Genomic DNA, 20,506 nt, shown 5'->3' with positions numbered 1-20,506 from the left:
GATGGGAGAAAATCTCTCGTCGATTTACCTTATTCTTCTTTTCAGGGGTAGAGTATAGGGGTCGACTGGAGAGCAATCTGCAGTCAATCTGGAAGGTCTTTACTAGAGCTGCTAAATCGACTGCCAGTGGATCGATCTCAGAGTGTCAATCCCTGCTGTAGTGTAGACCTGCCCTTAGATTAAGCGTCTAATCTCCAATATGGCACACCCTTTCTGAGCACAAATAGTGATTGATTAACCTCCCAGGGGCTCTCCCTCTGCTCCTGCACACACGGGCACTGCATGGATGAATTCATTTGGAACATGAAAAGTAGCAGTTCTAGCAAACTTGCAAGTGCTGATTTCCCATCCCTCAGCCTTGAAATTTTCCATAATTTAAATAAAAAAATTCCATTAAAGACATTTTCCACAACTGCACAAATGGAGACAGCAAACTAACAGCCAACCTGCCAAGGGGCTATGTGTGCATCTGGTTCAGAATACCTGAACTTCATGGAACCACAGACTGAGTCTTGCAGGGTCAATCCAGGCCTTTATTCTCCTGAAGCACATCAATTAAGGGTTACAATTTCAAAAGCAAAGCGGTTTAGGAATTCAAGTCAAATATACAAGTGGCGTAGGCTCCTATGTCCCAGTGACTTTCAATGAGATTTAGGCTTTTAAGTGCCTTCTAAAAATGGGATTCAGGGTACAATTTTCAAAAATGCCCAAGTATCTTGCAGTTTGCTACATTTGGAGGCTATGAACAAGCTTCTGTCTGTTCTATTTGGAAAGCAAGGATCTCGTGTCCTTGGTCAAAATTCACTCTCTACTACTGCTGGGCAGTCAGATGCTGCCCTGCACCAGAGATGTGGTGGGGAATTTCAGTGACGCTGTTATTTATAAAACTGCTTTGGGATCCTCCCAGGATGAAGTGCTATAATAAAATGTAAAATTATAACCATATTTCAATAGTTACCAGAAACCCTCTTCAGAGATGCTTTCGCTCATACCCATTCCCATGGTTTTCCCAACGCAGCCTATCATTTTTAAAGGTCTTTTTTCCTGCACAGCCCACTATGGCACCCAAGAGGACCACTGCAGTGCCACTGAAGAATCTTTTTACAATCCGTTTGAGTTTGTTGAAAGTGGTAGACAATGAGACGTGTCCAATACAGTTAATTTCAAGGGCAAAACTCATGTCAGAAATACTATGTATTAAAGACTATAATGTGGTGATGTGTCAGAAGGCAGGCAGCATGAAAGATCAACTCTAGCAGTCTCTCTCAACCTTTCCAGACTACTGTACCCCTTTTCAGGAGCCTGATTTGTCTTATGTACCCCTAAATTTCAGCTCACTTAACTATGACTTGCCTACAAAATCAGGCATAAAAGTGTCACAGCACACTATTACTGAAAAATTGCTCTCATTTTTGCCATACAATTCTAAAATAAATCAATTGGAATATAAATGTTGTCATTCCATATCAGTGTATAGTCTATAAAGCAGTATAAACAAGTCAGTGTATGAAATTGGAGTTTGTACTGTCTTCACTAGTACTTTTTATGTAGCCTGTTGTAAAACTAGGCACATATCTAGAGGAGTTGATGTACCCCTTGGAAGACCTCTGCGTACCACCAAAGGTTGAGAACCACTGAACTACTATGGGAAGAAAAAAAACAGACCTAGACATATGAAAGAATTATACTAAGACTGAATTTACCTCAGGGCACACAATAATCAGATACGTGTATTAATTCAGCCACAGTGACACAGTTGGTAGTATACCAGTCTACTAAGAACACATATGGGTTCAAATGCGATCTAGTAACCCCAGGGCCAAACGCTGAAACAGTTGCTGGAAAGGGAAGTTATGTAATGTTGCTCTACAAGTGCCTCAATAGTGAATGCATGATTCATGTTCTATACAAACTAGTAAATGGAGGGAACAGAGCAGAAAAACTAACTCAGAGCAAACAGGTTGGGCAAAAATACCAACAGACCCTGCAGTCCTAGTGCCCTGTTCCAGAGTATGTTCAGTGTCTTCATGTCTGATGAGGGAAGGGTTACCAACTCACATCCAAGAGCATTCTCCTCCTCTCTCTTGCTAAGTTGGTTTTTGTTTTTTTTAAAGCTGCACTGTAATTCAGGTCTGACTAATCCTGGTTTTCTACTGTAAAACGTTTACATCCAGAATAAATACTACTCAGCACCAAAAATTCCAACTGTGTTTCATTTTAAAACATTCTATACTGAACTATCTGATGGCTAAAGACAGCAGCTGAGGCCAAAATTAAATGACTACTCAGTGATCCTTCCTAGGTTTTGACCAGCTTCTTCTGTGTGCTCCTCGCATGCCTCCTGCTATGGCCTGGCTTTAGAGGACTTTAGACCAGAGATTCTCAACCTTTTTCTTTCCTAGGCTCCCCCAACGTGCTATAACAACTCCACAGCCCACCTGTGCCCCAGTAACTGGTTTTCTGCATGTAAAACCCAGGGGGGCATTAGGGAGAGCAATCACGGCAATTGCGTGGGAACCCATGCCACAGGGGCCCCCAGAAAGCTGCACTGCTCAGGCGATAACGTTCCAGCTACCTCAGAGCCCTTCTGAAGCCAAGAGTGGGCCCATAGCAGTCACATAAGCGGTGCTCACGTATACCATGAACTGAGGAAGGTATCACTGTCCATTACTTCATAGCCATAATAGGATAAAAGTTAATAGATTCCAGGTGTCTGCTTTTAATGCCTTCAGTCTCTAGTGCACTGCAGTTCAGGTCCATGACTGATTTTTGTTAGCACCCAAAGGTTTCAGGAATAGGCCATTTCTTTCGGTACTATGCCTCATCCCCAGCTACAGAAGGGACAACCATCTGTGACAGAACTCTGCACACGGAAGCTCATGTTCGAATCTTGCCAGATTTAATCAGCTGCTGCTGGAACAAAAACTCACTACCATCTCTTAGCAACATCTCTCACTGTTTCATGAGCGCTATAAAAGCAGAACTTTTGCTCGGCCTGAGTCTTTTGGGCTGCTTTGTCAAGGTTACACCACGGAACTCAAAGGCCAATGACAGTACAAAAATGAGTGAAGGCCAACTTTCTTGCTCTATCATGCCGCAGCAAATGCAGCCTTCCAACACCAGAAAGACTGCATCTAAGAGCAGAATGTTGGACAGATGACAAGAGCATCTATCCTAGCTCATTCACAGCCTTTTAGCTTTACTGAATCAACATCAAGTGCATCTTTCCACTTCAGTTAAAGAGGGGAATTGTGATCCTAAAACTCAAGTGGCTAAGGTCTGGTGAACCCTGCGTTTGCCATTAGGTGAGAATGTTCAGCGTCCTACTGATCAGTAGAACATTCACCTAAATAAAGCGCATTCAGCATTCATTGTGCTCTCATCACCGACCCCCCCCACACACACACACACGCAGACACCGTGTAGAGGCTGGGGAGGGGGAAACATGCATCAAGGACTCCTGGGGAAATTCTGCGCCCAAAATTAACAATTCTGTGCACAATATTTTAAAATTCTGCATATTTTATTTGTTAAAATAATGCAATATCATCATGCTGGTTTCAATTATTTTGGTAATTTATTTAAACAACAATATAATGGATGAAGAATGGGGGTGGGGAAGCATCAAAGGAAATCCCCAACCCCCTCAGTAATGTAGCTGGTATAGATCCTTTACTTCTGGTTACTAGTCAAAAAATATATGCAGCCATATGCTCAGTGTTATATCATAGGCCACTGAAGAGCAAGTGAGGGCTGGGGACTCAAACTCACAAGTTATATTGGCTACTGACCATCTCCAGGAAGGTCAGTAGCAAACAGGTCATGGAGCACATTTTGATAGGAAATGTTTTCAGTCCAAAAATTTAGACCAGTTCTAATCACTAAAGCACCATAAGCATTTATAAGGTCACACTGTCCTTTACAATAAGACTCCTTTACACCACTCTGGCAATGTAAAGGAGTCTTATCATTTTTACACCTGTTTTATACTCCTGGGGGAATTCACTAAGAACAATGGGAACAATTCACTAAGCAGGCAAGCGGCTACATTCTGCTCTGCCTGAGAGGAGAGAGCCTGCCCCATGCCTACCTCCCCAGAAACACCGCAAAACCCTGCCCCTCCATACAGAGGGTGCTGCGAGACAGACAGAGTCTCTCTCTCTCTCTCTCTCTCTCATGCACATGAATGCCCAGCCTCCCGTCCCAATGGTGATTTGTCTCTCTACCAGCTGTTCCAGGCGCCCAAACTGACCTGCCTGCACTGCCAGGGAGGGGCACATGACCCCTCTTGCAGTTTCCCTTTGCTTCCCCATCAGAAGTTATTTTTCTGCGGGGAAGCAAAGAAATCTGTGGGGGCCATGAATTCTGCACATGCGCAGTGAAACAAAATTCCCCCAAGGGTAATCAAGGGAAGGAGAGAGTCACAGACAAAAGGAATAAGGTTAATAAAGCCAGCTGCTGGCGCGATCATCCGATACAAGCACTGCGTTACTTAAGAAAAGTATATACCACCCAGAATATTCTAGATAAAGCTTTAAAGTGAAAACTTTCTGCTCATCACATTTTTGGCTAAAGCATGACGACCAGGGTAGGAATGTTCCTTCCCAAAGGAGCTGGACCTATAAAAAGGGTCCTGTGACAAGACAAGCTGTCTCTGGAGAATAAGGAAGGGGTCAGTGCTTTTCAAAAGCTAGAATTAGTTTTCCCTTGTTTGTGTTTTGTTAGGGCCCCAAGAGTGAATCCGTGAGCCAAGGAAGAGAAGGCTCCCACTGCCCCAGTGACAGCAGGCTGGGATGGCCTGGTATAGGGACAGGAAAGCACCAGGAAGCAGGTTCTGGAAAGTTTTACCCTCTGCTCTGACTGGAAGGGGCTTAGTATGCATGTTCACAGCAAACCATGAGTCTACTGAACCCTTCTGATATCGGAGGGGGAAGGGAAGGCCATTGCCCAGTGGGCACTTTTCATGGCACAGCAAGCTGAAGAAAGGGAGGAGTTTGGGAACTGTGAAACAGACAGCTTTCCTCCCCAGGTAGCTGTTGGGAAGACAGCACCAAGGAAAGAGGTGGTGGCTGCTTAGCTAAGAATGAGCTGATGAGGCAGAACCAATGGGGAACAGCATTTGGACTTCATGTCATGGTTATTCCTGGGATTTTATCACTTTGGGGAACCAGTTGGTATGTTGTCATGGTTGTGATGCTAAGAAACACATGGGTTCTAAAATCTGATCCCTGTGCCCTCCCCCAACCCCCCTTCCCCCTACTAGTGAACAGGGGCATCCTGACAATCTACTGTGGACTATGCCATAGTAGGCCTTCCTCTACTCAGTCAGGAAGAGTATTTTCAGGTTTGACACAGGAACCAAGTGCAGAGCTCCAGAGGAATACAGGTCTGTCGCATCTTACGTGCATTTAACATGCGCGATTTCAGCTTTACGTGGTCAGCAAAAACAAAAACAAAAACAATTTTACTACTGTACCTGTAGTGCGGGCGATTCCGCTCGCCATTCAACTCAATGTAATTTTGACTATACGTGGTTTTCGCTTTACGCGCTAACCGCAGAACGGAACCCCCGCGTAAGATGAGACTCACCTGTATAAACGTATGAACTGAACGGGAAAAGAGACCAGAGGAAAATGTAGATGATTGAGGAGTTCCTTTGGCAAAGATTAACCAGAATGACGGCTCTTTGGGGGATACACTCTTATGCCTATTTATCCAACAATGATCTATTGCTACACCCGGGTGGACGTATTAATGTAAACCAGGGGTGCCCAACCTACAGCCCACCAGAGCATTTCATAAGGCCTGCAGCCTACTCCAACTCAATGTACTAACAGCTGATTCATTAGCGTTGTCATCACATTTACATCATTTTAGTTTACATTAGTGTGTAAACAGACAATACTGTACATAGAAACCACCTATCTAAAGACATACCAAACAAGCTGAACGTAAAATATAAGTCAACACTGGTGACTTTAAATCTTATTGAAATATGTAGAATCTGCTTGGCCCACACAAGGTTGTGCTTAGGTTTATGTGGCCCTCCTGTGTAATAAGGCTGGGCACCACTGATGTAAACTATCTCCCCAACTCCCTTTCCCCTGTCTTGAGAGGACACGGTTCACTCTCTTGGCTAAGGTAGGCTCCCAGCACCTGGGTCCTGTCGTGGTTTCTAGGCACCCAGAAGGAAAGAATCCTATTTAGTGCATTTCACACTGGCCAGGCACATTCTACATATTCCAGAGATCCCACATACAACATTAACGCCTACAGCCTCAACTAGGGAGCCCAGCCTGACCTCAGCCCTGAATACTGGTAAATCCTCCAAGCCTGGCTGACCTATTTTCCTCCTTAAACCAAACCTCCAGGTGTCCTTTCTGAACTCCCTTCCACTGCAGCTGTTGCAGGCTACCGCATGCATTTGTCTCCCTCTCTGGCCCTGGCTTTCCCCCCTCCAGTTGGTGGTGAGCTTGCACGCAAGCCTCCCAATGACCCTGGCTATCAAACACCTCTATACACACTCACATCTGCCCAATACAGATTTGCATAGAGAAATGGAAACTGTAGATTGCTGGGATAGGGATGTGGCCAGAAGAGTGCAAGGGAGTAAAGGTTAGAGAGGCTCCCCTTTGCTCTGTTTCAAAACCTGCTACAGGGTATTAATATTTAACTACATTGTTAATTTAAAAAAAAAAAAAAGACACTGCCTTGGTTTCATATATAAACAGAGTATTCTGAAATCTCAACAATGTGGGGTTTCCTTTAAACCAGAAGGCATTATTTCACTCCTCCCTATGTCTTTGAGAGAAAGCAAGCATTGGCCAATTGTTTTCTTTGAAAGCTAAATATTTACTGCTCGCTTAAGCACAATATCTCAGTTGGGAGATGCTGTACCCAACCGGGTTGTCATTTAGTCTAATTCCCCCAAAGGATAAAAACAAAATCAAGATAACAGGTATGAACGAGTAAGCCCTTCACCTGCAGCCAGTGTGATCCATTTATGGAATTCTGGCAGTAGGGATGTGACTGGCATTAAGACCTTTCTCAGCTCATTTTAAAATCCTTAGATTGGGCAGATGCCAAAGCATTCAGCCTGGCACTCAGGCAACACACTTCAGCTTGCTTTAAGGAGCAATAGCCAGGTCTTCCTCACTCTCTCAACAAAACAGCTGTCCAAGAGGCAGAGATAAGATGGAATATGGGAAATATCAAATAACTGATTCCTGAGCCTATGGAATGGGATCAAGATAGCTCCTTGTACTTCCTCCAAATGGAAAAAACAGACTCCATAGACACTAAACTAAGCATGTTTCATGCATCTTCCTTAAGGACCAGCTGGATCTTAATATATGATAATTAAAGGTGTACATACTTTGAACTACCTCTGGAAGCAATTCCATTGTCCACTTAGCCATCAATTGTACAGTACCGAAATTTCTTCAAGACATAAGCAGCTTCTCACTACCTAAGAGACACTCATTCTAAATAAGCACACAAATTTGCCATATCAGATCAAAACCTTTGCCACATCTAGTATCTGGCCTCCTGCAGAGGCCCTGCCTCTAGATTAAATCTCACCCCATAATGTGTCGCAAGTTAAATGTGTAATATTGGATCTGAAAGACAGGGAGTTGGGATTCCTTTCCTATCCCCTGTAGGCAGATAGTTTACACTGAAGCATGAGATTTAATTTCCCTGTGCAGAACCAAGTGTTAATAAAATTAGTTCTCCTTTTAAAGCCCACCTGCTTCATTCACCTCTGCCTCAAGATGCAGTGAATTCCACATGTGCCTTAAATGTCGTTTCCTTTTACTTGTTCAAGGACTTGTCTGAATTTAGCGTCCTTACTCTGTTTTTCTGCTTTTGCCTCTCCAATTTCCTACTCTTTTTCCCAGGCAGTAGAGAATGCTGTGGCAAGGACATCAAAAGGCAATTGCTATGTGCAAGAAACCACCAGAAGCACTAGCATGGGTGAGTCATCTCATCTGAAGACAGATGGAGAAACGTGCTCTGTTTAGTTAGACTCCTTGTCTGAAGATTCAGTTGCGATCTGATCTGGGCACATGTGCTGATGACAGCATGCAGAAATATTTCCTCAGGGGATCTTCCCATGGGACTTAACTCTGACATATTCCCACAGGACTTGCTCTTTAAGAGCGCTATTTGTTAGCACAGTGCACATTTTTCTGTACACATTATGGCCAGAGGGATCTAGATGCAGATCTGGGTGCTAGCATCTGGAGTCATTAAACACAATCAGAACATTTTTTAAATAAAAACAAACTGCAGGCCATATACTACATTCAGCCTCAATGAAGAACCACTGCCAGTTGCATCGTCTTCCCCACTCCTCACAAGATTAAACACATTCAGGGTGGGACAGCATTGCAACAACAGGAGAGGAAGAAGAGAATAAGTCAAAGTCTGATCATGCACATGTTAAGTTACTGCATTGTAAGAAGACTGAAAAAACCCTGAGTTTGATTAGATTGCCCATCACCATCTGAGCGCCTGCAAGGATTAGTTATCAGAGACAGATCAGATCTCCCAGACCTTCAAATACAAGAACTTCTTAAATCAGCAATTTGAGCCTCAAAAACAATCTTGACATTTTCATCAGCTCCCCCTTTTTAATTGTGAGAATGGTCTTAAAATCATTCCCATAAAAACCCTCATGACTGCAATCTTGGAACATCCATGTCTTCTCCTCACTAAGGCTATGTCTACACTACAAACCAGTAACATCTCCTGTGTAGCCGCTCTTCTGTCGGCATAATTAAACCACTCCCAATGAACAGCGGTAGCTATGTCGGCGGGAGAGCATCTCCCACTGACATAGTGCTGTCTACACCAGTGCTTTAGTCAGTGAAACTTATGTCGGTCAAGGGGGGGTTTGTTTGTTTTTCTACACCCTGACTGATAAAAGTATAGTGTAGATAGCCTAACTCAAACCTTTATACACTTTGAGCTCAAGTCTAAGCGCTCACTACATGCTTATTTTTAACCCTTAGATACAAGACATTGGATTTTGTGATTAAAGAAAAACACATTGTTAATATCATCTGCACCCAACTCTCCAGGGTGAGCATGAAAGATACTAAGGGTAGTGGTCATCTTTCTTCGGTGTCTGTATAGACCCTAGCACAGGGGGTCCCAAACTGGGGGTCGGGACCCCTCAGGGGGTCACGAGTTTATTACTGGGGGTCGCGAGCTGTCAGCCTCCACCCCAAACCCTGCTTTGTCTCCAGCATTTATAATAGTGTTAAATACATAAATAAGTGTTTTTAATTTATAAGGGAGGTCGCACTAAGAGGTTTGCTATGTGAAAGGGGTCACCAGTACAAAAGTTTGAGAACCACTGCCCTAGCACTATGGAGTTCTGATCCATGACTAGGGCAATGCTAGGCACTAAGATAACACAAATAAGTAGTGATAACGCTGTTCTCCCATTGGCTTCCTTCATTATAGCAGGGCACCTCACATTGAAATAAATTCTATTTCATGTACTTTCCATCTCATTTAATTTCAAAGAGCTGCCTACTTCTGCAGTTGTTACACTTTTGCAACTTAAATCCGAGTTATATGGAAAAAAACATGTTTAAACAGATTTTTTATGTTTAAAACCACTGTGGGAAATAACTTTTAGCCCTTTTCTGCTCTAGCTCACAATATGGGGATTGCATGAGTACCTGTTTCCCACGCTCCTGGTTGCTGTGGGTAACCAGCTGAGACATGTTTTATCCACTCTTCCAAATAACTGAACTGGCAACCACCAAAGTTATTCAAAGCTCTCAGCACTGGGACAATTACTTCTATCAACCCAAAAAAACCAACAACAAGGTGTCAGGTTTATTTGGGCATAAGCTTTCGTGGATAAGATGCATAAAATGCATCTGAAGAAGTGAGGGTTTTTTACCCATGAAAGCTTATGACGAAATAAATGTTAGTTTTTACGGTGCCACTAGACTCCTCCTTGTTTTTGTGGATACAGACTAACACGGCTACCCCCGATACTTTCTATCAACCCAGGCTCTCACAACTTCACCTAAATGTCACTCATTCTACATAGCACAAACTAGCATTAAACAGTTTGCTAGCCCACAGAAAAGGCATTCGTGGTACTTGCTCCGTAGTACAGTTCTCTGGACGGAAGGACACCAAAATACTCTGCATTTACCACCAGATATAACCTAAAAAGCATTCAGCTAAAGAAGCTGTAAGTATCAAGCTGTGTGGCCCTATAGGAAAGACACTTAGGTACAACTTTGGGTAGTTCACTGTAAGGAATAAGAATAAGAGCAACCAAAGGTCTTTAACATCCGTCACCTCTCACCTGATGCCAGAGGCCGGATCCACTCTTTGCTGTTGAGGTCAAGTCTCCAGAGGTCATTGAATGCAGCATTGCAACTGCTCTGGGTGCAGCCACCAAACACATACATTGACTGATTAGCATCATAGTAACATGCACCTAAAAAGGAGACAAAAAAAACAGTTAAAATTATCTCCCCCACATTTTTGATAAAATTAGGGAATTTTCTCACAGTACTGAAAATACTTGTTATAGTCCTTTAAAAAAACACCAAGTAGTCTAGAAGTATCACAGACCAAAGTAAACCTACAGCAAAATTGCTGTAAAATGATTATCCAGTCAAGTGGACCTGTTCCTGAAAGTATAAAAAACCCTGTCCCCTCAAAGCTCAGTTGGGGCTTGTCTACACTGCAACGTTGTCAACAAAACTTTTGTCTTTCACAGGTACTTAACCCTCCCCGGCGAAAGACAAACAAACATTTTGCCACTCGTGGGGCAGGGCAGACAGACAGCATTCACACACGCTGACTCTTAGCGACAAGGCAGTGTCGACACAGCCTTGTCGCTAAAAGGTGCGTAGTGTAGACAAGCCCTCAGATTAGCTGAGAATCGCACATTCAACACGCTCACTTCTAAGCTAGTCCATATGATTTGTATTGCTGCCAAGCTTTAGTAAGAGACAAGGTGAATGAGGTAATAACTTTCATTGGACCAGGTGAGACATGCTTTCACAGAGCTCTTCAGGTCTGGGAAAGGGACTCAGAGTGACACAGCTAACTACAAAGTGGAACAGACTGTTCAGCATAAGTAGTTAAAACAAATTTCACCATCCCCTCCAGTTACAGGGGGGAAAAGAAGGGTTGGGGGGGAGGTTGCTAGTGGGCTACAGATTGTTGTAATAAGCCAGGGTGGCCAAACTTATTGACCCTCCGAGCTGCATACGACAATCTTCAGAAGTTCGAGAGCCAGGGTGCACCTGCCAGGGCTTCAGCCACATGGGAGACACCTGAAGGGGCTTGGGGCGTCAGCCCCTCTCCAGCAGAAGCCCTGAGCCACACCACGCGTGCCCCGCGTGGCTAAAGTCCCAAGAACCCCTCCACACTGAGCAGAAGCCAGAGGTGATGTGGGGGGGCACATGGGGTCATGTGCTCTTCCCCAGATTTTTGCCAGGGTTTGCTGGCCCTGCTCAGTCACAGCAGATACTGGAGCTAGCAGTGTGATAGGGGCCGGGGAAGGTCCCTGGACCAGGGAAGGGGGCAGCAGTCGGGGCAGGGCAGGTGCAAGACACACACACACCTCTCCCCTGGGGATTTCCTGGCTGCCCAAAGACAGTTCAAACCCCCCACCCACTCCCTCCCCGATCACTACGGAGGCCACCCTAGGACCAACCAATGCAGTAGCCGCCCCCCCTCCCCCCCCAACTAAAGGGCGAGTTGGGGGGGGTCTTGACCCAGTTCCCCTCTTCCTCCTCCCCCGAGCTGCGGCTCGAGTCCAGGCCGGGCACCCCTCCCCTCGCTCGGCACTTACCGGCTCTGCCTCGTGCCCAGCGCTTCCCGCCTCAGCGGGCCCCGGAAGTGACGCACCTGCTGTACGCCAGGCTGGGGGAGCGGGAGATGGAGACATGTGCGGTTCTGGCTGTTAGGGTGGTTGGAGCACAGAACGTGGGGCTGTGAGGCAGGGTCCCCCCGGGCAGGGGGTGAACCCAACAGCCCCACCCCGCCGCTAACCCGCAGGCCGCACAGCGAGCCCCCAGGGGCCGCATGTTGTGCAGGCCTGCTCTAGCCCCATCCTCCGGCTGCAAGGCAGAACTTCCTACTTCCCCCAGTCTGGTAGCTGGAGAATGGGGTGGGTGGGGGAAAGAGTCCGCAAGCTGCACTTGAACTGTAAAACCGCAGTTTGGCCAGCCCTGTAATAAGCCATAAATCCAGTGTCTCTGTATTCAGTCCGTGATTCGCCAGGCAAAGTCATGAATTTCAGCTCCCAGGCTCGATTTCCTTTGAGAAGAAGGACTGATAGGTCAGATAAAGTGATCGTTTTGTGAAAAGTGTTCACCCACAGATGAAAGGGTGTTTCTGTCTTATCACTTTCCTGTGTGAATTCTTTACTACATAACCCTAGCTGTCCTAGGTACCAAAGCCAGGTAGCTATGCCCTTATTTTCCAAGATGGAGAGCACTGTTCCTTAATTATCTTGTCAAACAAAAACACCCCCTTAAAATGCATCATATTTTATATTAACATTCTCCCCAGGTCTCTCAATAGACTTAGGCACCGTCGACACTGGCAAGTTTCTGCGCACTAAAGCAGCTTTGAGCGCTGTAACTCCCAAGGTGTGCACACTACCAAGTCACTTCAGGCGCAAAAACTGCGCAGTTGCAGGGCTATAAAAAAAGCCACCCTGACTGCACTGGGGCTACAATGCTGCAGTGCCAATGTAGACACTGTGGTGATTACAGCACTGCGATTAGCCTCTGGGAGGTGTCCCACAATGCCAGTTCTCGCCTCTCTGGTCATTGGTTTGAACTCTACTGCCCTGCCCTCGGGTGACCAACCGTCATCCCAACCCCGTACATTCCTTTCCAAATCTGAAAGTCCCCTTCCTGTTTGCTCGGTGATGCGTGCAGTAGTCTCAGCGCATCTTTCCAGGTGACGCCGCCTGTTCCATGCACCAGGTGATCCCCCGCTTGGAGCAATGCCGACCTGATGGACCTCATCAGCATTTGGAGAGAGGAAGCTGTGCAGTCCCAGCTGCGCTCCAGCTGTAGAAATTATGATACCTACGGACAGATTTCACGAGGCATGACAGAAAGAGGCCATGACTGGGACACACTGCAGTGTAGGGTAAAAGTGAAGGAGCTAAAGAACGCCTATCACAAGGCACGGGAGGCAAACCGCCGCTCCGGTGCTGCGCCCACAAGCTGTTGGTTCTACAAAGAACTGGATGCGATCATTGGTGGCGACCCCACCTCCACTGCGAAGGCCCCTGTGGATACTTCATTGGCTCACATGCCAGTTGAGAGTAGACTGATCCAGGAGGAGGAAATCTTGGATGAAGAGGGGCAGGGGGACCCAGAGGCAGAGGATGACTCAGAGGCCAGAGATGCAGGCAGCCAGGAGCTCTTTTCTACCCTGGAGGAGCCTAGCCAGTCACAGCAGTCAGAGCTTGGCAAAGCGCAAACAGGCGAGGAGGCCCCTGGTAAGTGGATCTGATTTTGGGAATTGCTGAAGCGAGTTGTTGGGGCAGGAGGGTTGCAGGAAGCAGGCCTGTCTCCCATGGCATGCCTAGTCTGAGCGGCGGAACAGGCTGTTGATAGACTCCCTCACTTCACAGGAATCTCCCTCAGATCTCCAGGAAACTCTCTGGAGATACTGGGCAATCCGCTGCTGCAGGTTCCTCAGCAGAGCTGCTTTGTTTCTTGCCCCATTAACGGTAACTTTCCTGTGCCACTTTGCCGTGACTGGGGGGGAGAGGAGAGAGATGGGACCATTGCTGCACACAGGCTGGCCGCATAGCCGCAGGCTTGGAGAAGACCCTCCCTTGATTCGCTACTCACCCTCAGCAGCGAGATATTTTCCATAATGAACACAGCCTGTGGAAAATGTGGAGACAGGAATGATTACCAGGCTCTCCCCAAGAGCCACGTGCCCAGTGTACAGCAGGGTCCAGGAAGAGTGATTTCCCCTGCCCCTGCGGCTACTCACCATTTTGGGGGTCCTGTGGCTCATGTGTGCTTGCCTGGGGTCAGCCAGTCAGTGACAAGTGTGAGAGTACTGGCTGTGTTTTAAAGCACTGAATCAGTGTTGCAAACAATACTGCTTCTGTAAAATGTTGCATTTAAACTTCACAGAGATGATCTTGGGAGACCAGCCTCCCTTATCGGCGGCAAAATGGCTGCACAGAATTAGGAAGTGTCCAAGAAGAACTAAGGAGGACTTTCTGCATGAGGTTATGATGCATTCGGCCGCCGAGAAACAGGAATTGAAAGAGTGACAGGACAGCGAGGAGGACCGAAAGGAGAACGCAGCACGCCAGAAAAAAGCCACAGAGCAGCTCCTAACAGTTATGGAGCGTCAAGTGGACACGCTCCAGGCAATATTAGCTCTTCAAACCGAGCAGCTCCGCACCCACCCTCCCCTGCAGCCACTGTCGCAAAACTCTTTCCCATGCGCCCCCCAGATACTGCCAACACATTCTTATCAACCTCCTGGCTCCTCTCTACTGGCAGCATTGCACTCCTCCCTCCTCGCAGTCCAGCACTGCCGACTCCCACTACCCACTGCACTCAACACCTGTCCCTGCTGAAGTACAGCACCCACTTCCTTGTACTCCAAAGGAGAAGGCTGGGTATGATTCCTGGACATACACAAATCTGTAGCCACTCTGGGACCCCTCCTCCTCTTGAGATCTTTCCTTCCCCCATGCCCCCTCCCTGCTGAATTTTTTCATTTGACTCTCCCCTCCAATTGTTGTCTTAAGAAAAAGAATTGTTTGTTTGAAAGCCCATTTGTGCAAAGCCACCCACAATGTCACGCACGTTGTCTAGAGTCATGGTCTTTCGGAGCAGGATGCGATTAATGGCTCTGCACACTTCCATCAACACGACTTCAACGGTCGACTTTCCCACTCCAAAGTCGTTAACAACCGATCAGCAGCAGTCTGGAGTAGCCAGCTTCCACAGTGCAATCACCACGCGCTTCTCTGGTGACAAGGCAGCTCTCACTCTTGTGCCTGTGCCACAGGGCTGGGGCAAGCTCATATCACAGTCCCGTGAATGTGGTTTTCCTCATGCGAAAGTTCTGCAGCCACTGCTCGTCATCCCAGACGTGCATGACGATGTGATCCCACCACTCAGTGCTTGTTTCCCAAACCCCAAAGCCGTGTTCCACTGTGGACAACACCTCCGTGAATGCCACAAGCTATTGTGTCGTAGCTACTATATGTGGAGAAATCAATGTTGTACTCCACGCCTTTGTAGTTTAAGGAATAACTCCACTGCCACTCGTGACGTGTTGGTCAGAGCGAGCAGCATACTGGGCAGCAGTGCGGGATCCATTCCTGCAGCCTGAAAGAGGCAGGGGGCGCAGTACACAAACCGTTGAAAGATGGCTCCAAATGCAGACAGAAGCACAGGGATTGCTGGGATGCGAAGCAATGCATCACGGGGCATTGGGACTGGACCCAGGATGCCCTGCGACCCCCTCCGCCTTCCCACAAGTCTTAGCCGCAAAAGAGAATGAGGTGCTCTGTGGGATAGCTGCCCAGAGTGCACCGCTCTGAATAGCGCTGCAAGGGCCACAAGTGTGAACTAGCTATTGCACGGGCAGCTGACAGTGTGAACACACAACAGCGGTTTTCCTTCTGCGCTCTCTGAGCGGCGCTGTAACTTTGCAAGTGTAGACATGCCCTTCATAGGCACCAACTTCTACTCGTGCTGGTTGGTTGCTTGGCCCCCCTCTACCCCCGGCCCTGCCCCAACTCCACCCCTGCCCCACACCCATTCCAACCCCTTCCCCAAAGTCCCCGCCCCCTCTCTGCCCCTATTCCAACTCCTTCCCTAAATCCCTGCCCTGGCCCCGCCCCTCCTCCCCTGAATGTGCCACATTCCCGCTTCTCCCCCCTCCATCTTGGAGCTTGCTACGCCACCAAACAGCTGTTTGGTGGTGGCAAGCGCCGGGAGGTAGGTGGAGGAGCGGGGACGTGGCGCGCTCATGGGAGGAGGCGGAAGTGAGGTGACATGGGGCTGGGACGGGAGCTTGGCTGCCGGCGGGTGCAGAGCACCCACTAATTTTTCCCCATGGGTGCTCCAGCCCTGGAGCACCCACGTAGTTGGTGCCTATGGTGCACAGAATCCTCCAAATTAACAGGACTACGGTGTACAGCACATAGCCCAAGTATACGCAGATAGAAGGAGATTTTAAGTAACAATATTTTAAATCTACAAAGAACTTTTTGTCTTGAAGCAGCACAGAACACTTCGCAAGCTGCCAAAAGGCAGCTCACTTTTGGGTGGCGCTAGCAGCAGCTGATGCAAAGGAAACTACATAAGAGTGACAAGAGGGTAAAAAGTGGAAATTTTGGTTAGGACTGAAGAAAACCCAGATTCTTACACTAAGACATGGACCTATAACGCCTACATTTACCCATCTAGGTTTTTATCCCATGGTACCATCACTATGGGATCGGAGCACCTCCCACAAGAGTAAACAAGAACATACTGAACAGAAACTATAAATAAGTCCTATCTGCCCTAAAAGAATGACAGCAACTTGTTCCTGGCAGGGTGTGAACATGGGGCTACAGGAATTCTGGACAGACACTCTCTGAAGTTCAGACTAAACTATCCCGACTAGCGAAAGAGGCCAACATGACACAAGAGGAACTTCCTTATTTCAGTATTTCCCCTCCAAGTCTTGGGTTTCCTTGTTCTCTTACTAGAATGATCGCTTTCCCTCGTACGTTCAGGAGTCCGGTACAGTCACTTCATCGTTTAGTGTGGCAAGGACACCCTTTTTCACGTCTTTCATCTAAGGCAGCGTCAGCGACTGGGACATGAATGACAGACAGCTGGCACAGGATCACCCAGACAAGACAAAGGTCAGGGAGAGGCAGGCTGGGGAAAGCAACTGGAAGAATTAGCTGAGCTTTCATAAGCCTCCTTGACTCAGGCTGAGCATCTGCTGTTTGTAACTTGAGCTTGCAAAGTGGTGAAAGGCAAGAGCAGGGAGAGAGATTTTAAATTCACAACAACTATTCCAGATGATCAGGTAACAAACTGCAAGACTGTTTCCAGTCTGTGCTTGGTGAGGTCTCGCCCCCCTCTGGGACGCAACTTCGCTAGTTATCCATGCCTTTGTCCCCTAAAGATGCGTCTACTGGAATACACTCTACATGGGGCTACACCAAAAACTATTCAGAAATGTACAAAGTACAGAATTCAGCTGCCTGCTTCCATTACGTTTCAAGCAGAGAGCACGTTATACCAGCATTCCATGATCTGCATTGGCTGCCTATTAGTTTCTGGGTGAAATGCAAGGAGTTGGTTTGACTATAAAGCTATAAGTGGTTTGTGATCTATGGAAAGAGACCGCATCTCACGAACAATTCTGACAACTGCAATCAAGCTATCAGTCCCCTGGTCTGAAAGGGAGGGATGTCCTCCATGAATGGTGGTCCACCCAGGAATTCAATCCATCCTTGATCTGAAATAGCTCCAAAATTTTAACCTTCAAGGTATGCCGCAAAGTTCATCTATTTTCTCAGAGCTTTGGCAAGAGGCACATGGCATGGCTGGAGGTGGGGGAGAAGTTTATTTCCTGGTATTTAATCTATAGTGTGATTGAGGGCCTGGCTAGACAAGTTATTGCATTTGATTGTGTATTTTTAATATTGTACAAGTACTTGGAGTTCTGCAATAAACTGGAGAGGGTTCAGAGAAGAGCGACAAGAATGATTATCGGATTAGTAAACATGCCACACCCCTGGCTTCAAATGGTTTCCATCACATACTGGGTTTACAGTTTGGTTCAATGGCTCTGAGCACCTGAACAATATAAATTGTTCCAGCACTCCTGAAACATGCCTTACAGTGATAGACTCAAGGAGCGCCATCTGTTTAGCTTAACAATGAGAAGGTTAAGGTGTGACTTGATTACAGTCTATAAGTATCTACATGGGGAACAAATATTTAACAACGGGCTCTTTAATCTAGCTGAGAAAGGCATAACACGATCGCATGGCCAGAAGTTGAAGCTAGATAATTCAGAGTGGAAATAAGGTGTAAATTTTTAACAATGAGGGTAATTACCTATGGAAACAACTTACCAAGGGTCTTGGTGGATTCTCCATCACTGACCATTTTAAACTCAAGATTGGATGTTTTTCTAAAAGATCTGCTCTAGGAATTCATTTGGGGAAGTTCTATGGCCTGTGTTATATAGGTGGTCGGACTAGATGATCACAATGGTCCATTTTGACAGGTTTCAGAGTAGCAGCCGTGTTAGTCTGTATCCGCAAAAAGAACAGGAGTACTTGTGGCCTTGGAATCTATGATTAATCAAGTATCCTCTCTTTAGCTCTGTTCTCCGCTGAAACATCAGCCCACGAAGATGGCCTGTAATGTCAGGAAAGGCTTGGCGTGCCCATCTGCTGTTCCAAAGCTTGATTACATTTTGGACACCATTTCAAAAAGCAAAATCATCCCTCTCCAAAACAGAGGGCATTGAGAACTGGCACTTATGTATTCAATCAGTGAATCCTGTTTGAAGCTTATCAGTGCAGATACTTCCAACCATTAAGAAAATCCAAAAGTTCTAAAGAAATGAACTGAACAAAGTGATAGCAATGCCAATACTAATATTAAATATATAAACATATACAACAGAAGTGCCCCCCTGAGGTGGAGCTTACAGGAATGTATCTTTATTTTAGTTCAAGGAATATTTAAGGGAAAATGAAACCTAGCAGAAAAGAGCAAGTTGTAAATCACCCCCCCCCACACACACACACAAAGAGATGTATGTACAGCAAGACTGAAGTGTTCTAAGCCTTGGGAAAACGAAAGGGCATCAGCTAGGGTTTGCAGAGAGCACTGATCACGGTCCTTGTCAGGGACAGGGATAGACCAGGAGAAGAACAAATGAGAATGTCCAAGTTCAGCCAGTGAGCCTCTGGTGTAGACCAGCCTGTGGCTAATGATCTAACACAGAAGTGAAGGAGCAGCTCTAATTATGCAAACAAAACCTCAGCAACAGATGTGGAAGTTCAAGACCAAGCACCATCATAAAAAACCTGCAAGACAAGTGAAGCAAAGCTATACGAGCAACAGCAGATAGGAGGGTGGTAATTCCACCAGAACGGACAGAAGGCTGAAAAGAAAAGGAAATGCGAGGTTGTCAGAGTTCATTGGAGCTGCACCTTTTACAATATTAGAGCTCTGTCTATATGAACCCTGATATTTGCTCTCCTTTGACGTAAAACTCGAGGACACACTGTATTTGGAAACTGCACCAGCCCTTCCCTTCCTCTAAATCACAAGTTATGGAAGTAACTGACATCTTGGTAGGAGTAACTGGAGTCAAAATATCAGTGACAGAAAATAAAGGGAAATGTGGAATAAAGGGAGCAAGTGGAGTGATGCTCAAACTCTGGTGGTCCAGGGGAAATCCTTTAGGGTGGGTCGCTGTTACCAAAGGTCACTGTTCAGAGGAATTATTCTGAACTCAAAGTCAGTTTATTCAGTACTAGTAAAAGGGATTTTACTGATCAAATGCCCCTGCCATAATTCTTAAACTCAGTGATATATTTGTAGTGTCAATGACCCTTTTTTAACATAGCCCACCCATAGGCACCCCCGTCACATTCATCCCACCAAAGAGAGCCACTCAGTCTAAATGAATTAGATGTAATAAAACTACATTCAACCACTGACAACTTCACTCGGCAGGGGAAGCAATGAAACCCATCTCCTCCTTTCAGAAAGGCCTCATTGACCTGTGACTTGTCATGCAGATCACCTGCTTCCTCTATTCAAAGTCCACAGAAAAGCCAATAGCTCTAATGCCCTTGGCTTTCACAGAAAAGTCCAGTGCACGAGCTGACCACACAGCAGGAGCTGGGGATTTGCAGATACGGAGCACACCAGGACAATGGTCCAAGTCAACATCTTACACAGAGCACGATCATTTGGCACACACATACCTATATGTATATACATGCTTACAACATGTTCGAAGGCAGTGAGTATAATCAAATATTTTTCCTATTTCTCCTACTCAGAATACCATTGCTACATAACAGAAGGGCTTAACATCTACCATACTCACTCAAACTTAAATTACCAATCACAGAACTAGTATTGGGATAGATTTTAGGGTGGATGATATTGTTGAGTCTGAACTTTTTATGAGTTTAAACTTAATCCAGACTTGATGTCTCTATCTGAAACTTTTAATCAAAGTTCTGACCTGCGAACTACTCATGACACCTCCCCCTCCCAACAAGTAGCCATCTCTTCCTTTGTCTTTTCTAATTTACATTTTAACCTGTTTTATCCTGTAGAATCTTCATTGATTATGCGTGACCATTATGATCTGTTAATCACTTTGTTTACTTCTGTGTATAAACATTGATGCTCACCCCTAATAAACTTGCCACACTTACTCCGAAGCTTTGCTCTTAAGCTAAGGATGGTGTGAG

At 46.2% G+C, this 20,506-nt stretch overlaps 1 protein-coding gene across 1 annotated transcript in view; it reads right to left on the bottom strand.

The window, feature by feature from the left end:
* FBXO42 (F-box protein 42) overlaps positions 1–20,506 on the bottom strand; it is a 102,735-nt gene that overhangs the window by 27,381 nt on the left and 54,848 nt on the right. The window contains exon 4 of the mRNA XM_044996279.1: positions 10,337–10,471. Coding sequence (XP_044852214.1) covers positions 10,337–10,471 — 135 coding nt within the window. The remainder of the gene's footprint in view (positions 1–10,336; positions 10,472–20,506) is intronic.

The sequence above is a fragment of the Mauremys mutica genome, chromosome 21 (assembly GCF_020497125.1).
Source record: "Mauremys mutica isolate MM-2020 ecotype Southern chromosome 21, ASM2049712v1, whole genome shotgun sequence".
NCBI classification, from domain to species: Eukaryota; Metazoa; Chordata; order Testudines; family Geoemydidae; genus Mauremys; species Mauremys mutica.
This window is presented reverse-complemented; position numbering and strand designations above follow the sequence as displayed.